Here is a 1,817-nt window from a genome sequence, read left to right on the forward strand (position 1 = left end):
TTAAACTGCGACTTTATTCTAGTAACATCACAACCTTTTTCTCGTGATATTAAGACGTTATTCTCGAAATTATGACTTTATTCTCGTTATATTAACTTTTTTTCCTTTAACATGGTCCTAATCCTCTGTCATACACAACAACCCCAACTCTTGTAAAAATTTATTTTTCCTGAGAAGTCCTCTGGAGGGGTTGATTTGCAAGACAGTAAGTGATATTCTCTTTAAAAAATTGAAAAAAAAAAAAATTCATAGTGAAATCATAAGGGAGTGGCATAATTGGCCAGCAGGGACGGTAAGTAACAAGTCAACAGAAGTTATACTCACCTTCAAGTTTGTTCTCAAAACTGGAACACTGCGCCTCTGTCTGGTTCAGTTTATCCTGCAGATCTAGTGCAAAAAACACATTCCTCTTAATCTTTATTATCTCTTGCTGCAGAAAACTACACATGCTCGTACTGAACGTACCCTTAATCTCAGCTTGATCACGAGAGTGCTCCTCCTCTTTTGCCTTCAGTTGTTTTTTCAACTCTAGAAATAAGTAAGGTGTGTTTCATATTAAGTAAGGAGCTACTGCTAATACATGAACTCAGTAATGTGAAAGGGGAGTGAGACACCCACCCGCGATTGCAGCAGAATTTGTTTGTTCCTTGTTCTGCCTTTCTTTTTCCAGGTTTCTGAGTTGGTTGTTCAGATTAGTGGTTGTCACAACTGAGGTACACAGGAAGAACATAAGATACAGTACAACACTTCAGACTGTTTCCTCAGTTATTAAAGAGGACACCATGTTCCCACTTAACTCACTCAGCTTGGCGTTTTTCTGATTCTTCTCATTCAGATCGTCGACATATTTCTGCAGCTCCTCCTTCTTGACTTTAAGATCATTTGTGAGCTCTGAGGCAAATCATAGAGGTGAGGATACATTTGTTAGTTACATGCAGGAAGTCAGGGTGCAAATAATAAAAACAACCTTATAAGCAGGCCATGATTTGCTTGTTTTGGGATTTGTGAAGAATCAGTTCAGATACTTACGGGTCACCTGAGAGGTTTGTGACATCTGGAGATCGGACAGCTGTTTCTGCAGCTGCTCAACCTGAATCTGCAGGGTCATGATTTGCAGCACTGTAGCACACCACAAACAAGAGGACAAAATGTAGTTCAATTCAGGAGATATTCTGTAATAGAATCCTAAGAGGGGGATAACAGAGATTCACTCATCAGAGAGGTGATGAAAAAAAGACTTTGGTTTGCAGTTACTCACTCAATTTTGTGTTGTCGTTGCTTTTGTCATCTATTTGACTGATAAGGCCATTCACTCTGTCTTGCAATTCTTTAAGAAAGTAAATAGTCTTTAATGTCAATGAATTTTTGTCATTTGTGATTTCAGTTCTTCAACAATGTCAGTCTGAATGATTCATAATAGACAAACCTTTCACACTGCCATCGGTGGTCTCATTGGCAGCCAGAAGGTCCCATATCTCATTCTGCAGCTCAATGATTGTTAAAACTGTGACAAACGTGAAGTGACTTACACTGGGTTTATTGCCGCCAGTTGTGAACTGATACTAAAGACATTGGTGGATTAGGATGATTAAAAAAATAAAATAAAATAAAATAAAATACTCAAGGGCACTTTACATATGTGGACATGAAATTGCACAAAAAGAATTAAATGATGAGGAAAAAGATGAATTCAGTTATTCTGGGTTCATTCACATGTTTCTTTCAAACCAAGCAGAACATTTATCATTTATCCAAATTTGACTTTGTGTGTAATATACATTTTCATTAAGGTTTTGGATCATTTTAGCTGTTTTTTT

The 1,817-nt window shown here is 37.2% G+C and overlaps 1 protein-coding gene across 1 annotated transcript; it reads right to left on the reverse strand.

Moving 5' to 3' along the window:
- Nucleotides 1–324: 324 nt before the first annotated feature.
- LOC121963563 (GRIP domain-containing protein RUD3-like) lies at nt 325–1,802 on the reverse strand (the record flags this gene model as incomplete). Its single annotated transcript, XM_042513845.1, has 7 exons — nt 1,427–1,802; nt 1,259–1,327; nt 1,030–1,119; nt 802–891; nt 619–708; nt 466–528; nt 325–387 (listed from the first exon to the last, which is right to left on the reverse strand). Coding segments are annotated over exons 2-7 (397 nt in total), but the record flags the coding sequence as incomplete, so codon positions are not given.
- Nucleotides 1,803–1,817: the final 15 nt, after the last annotated feature.

This window comes from Plectropomus leopardus, unplaced genomic scaffold (assembly GCF_008729295.1).
Source record: "Plectropomus leopardus isolate mb unplaced genomic scaffold, YSFRI_Pleo_2.0 unplaced_scaffold11703, whole genome shotgun sequence".
NCBI classification, from domain to species: Eukaryota; Metazoa; Chordata; class Actinopteri; order Perciformes; family Serranidae; genus Plectropomus; species Plectropomus leopardus.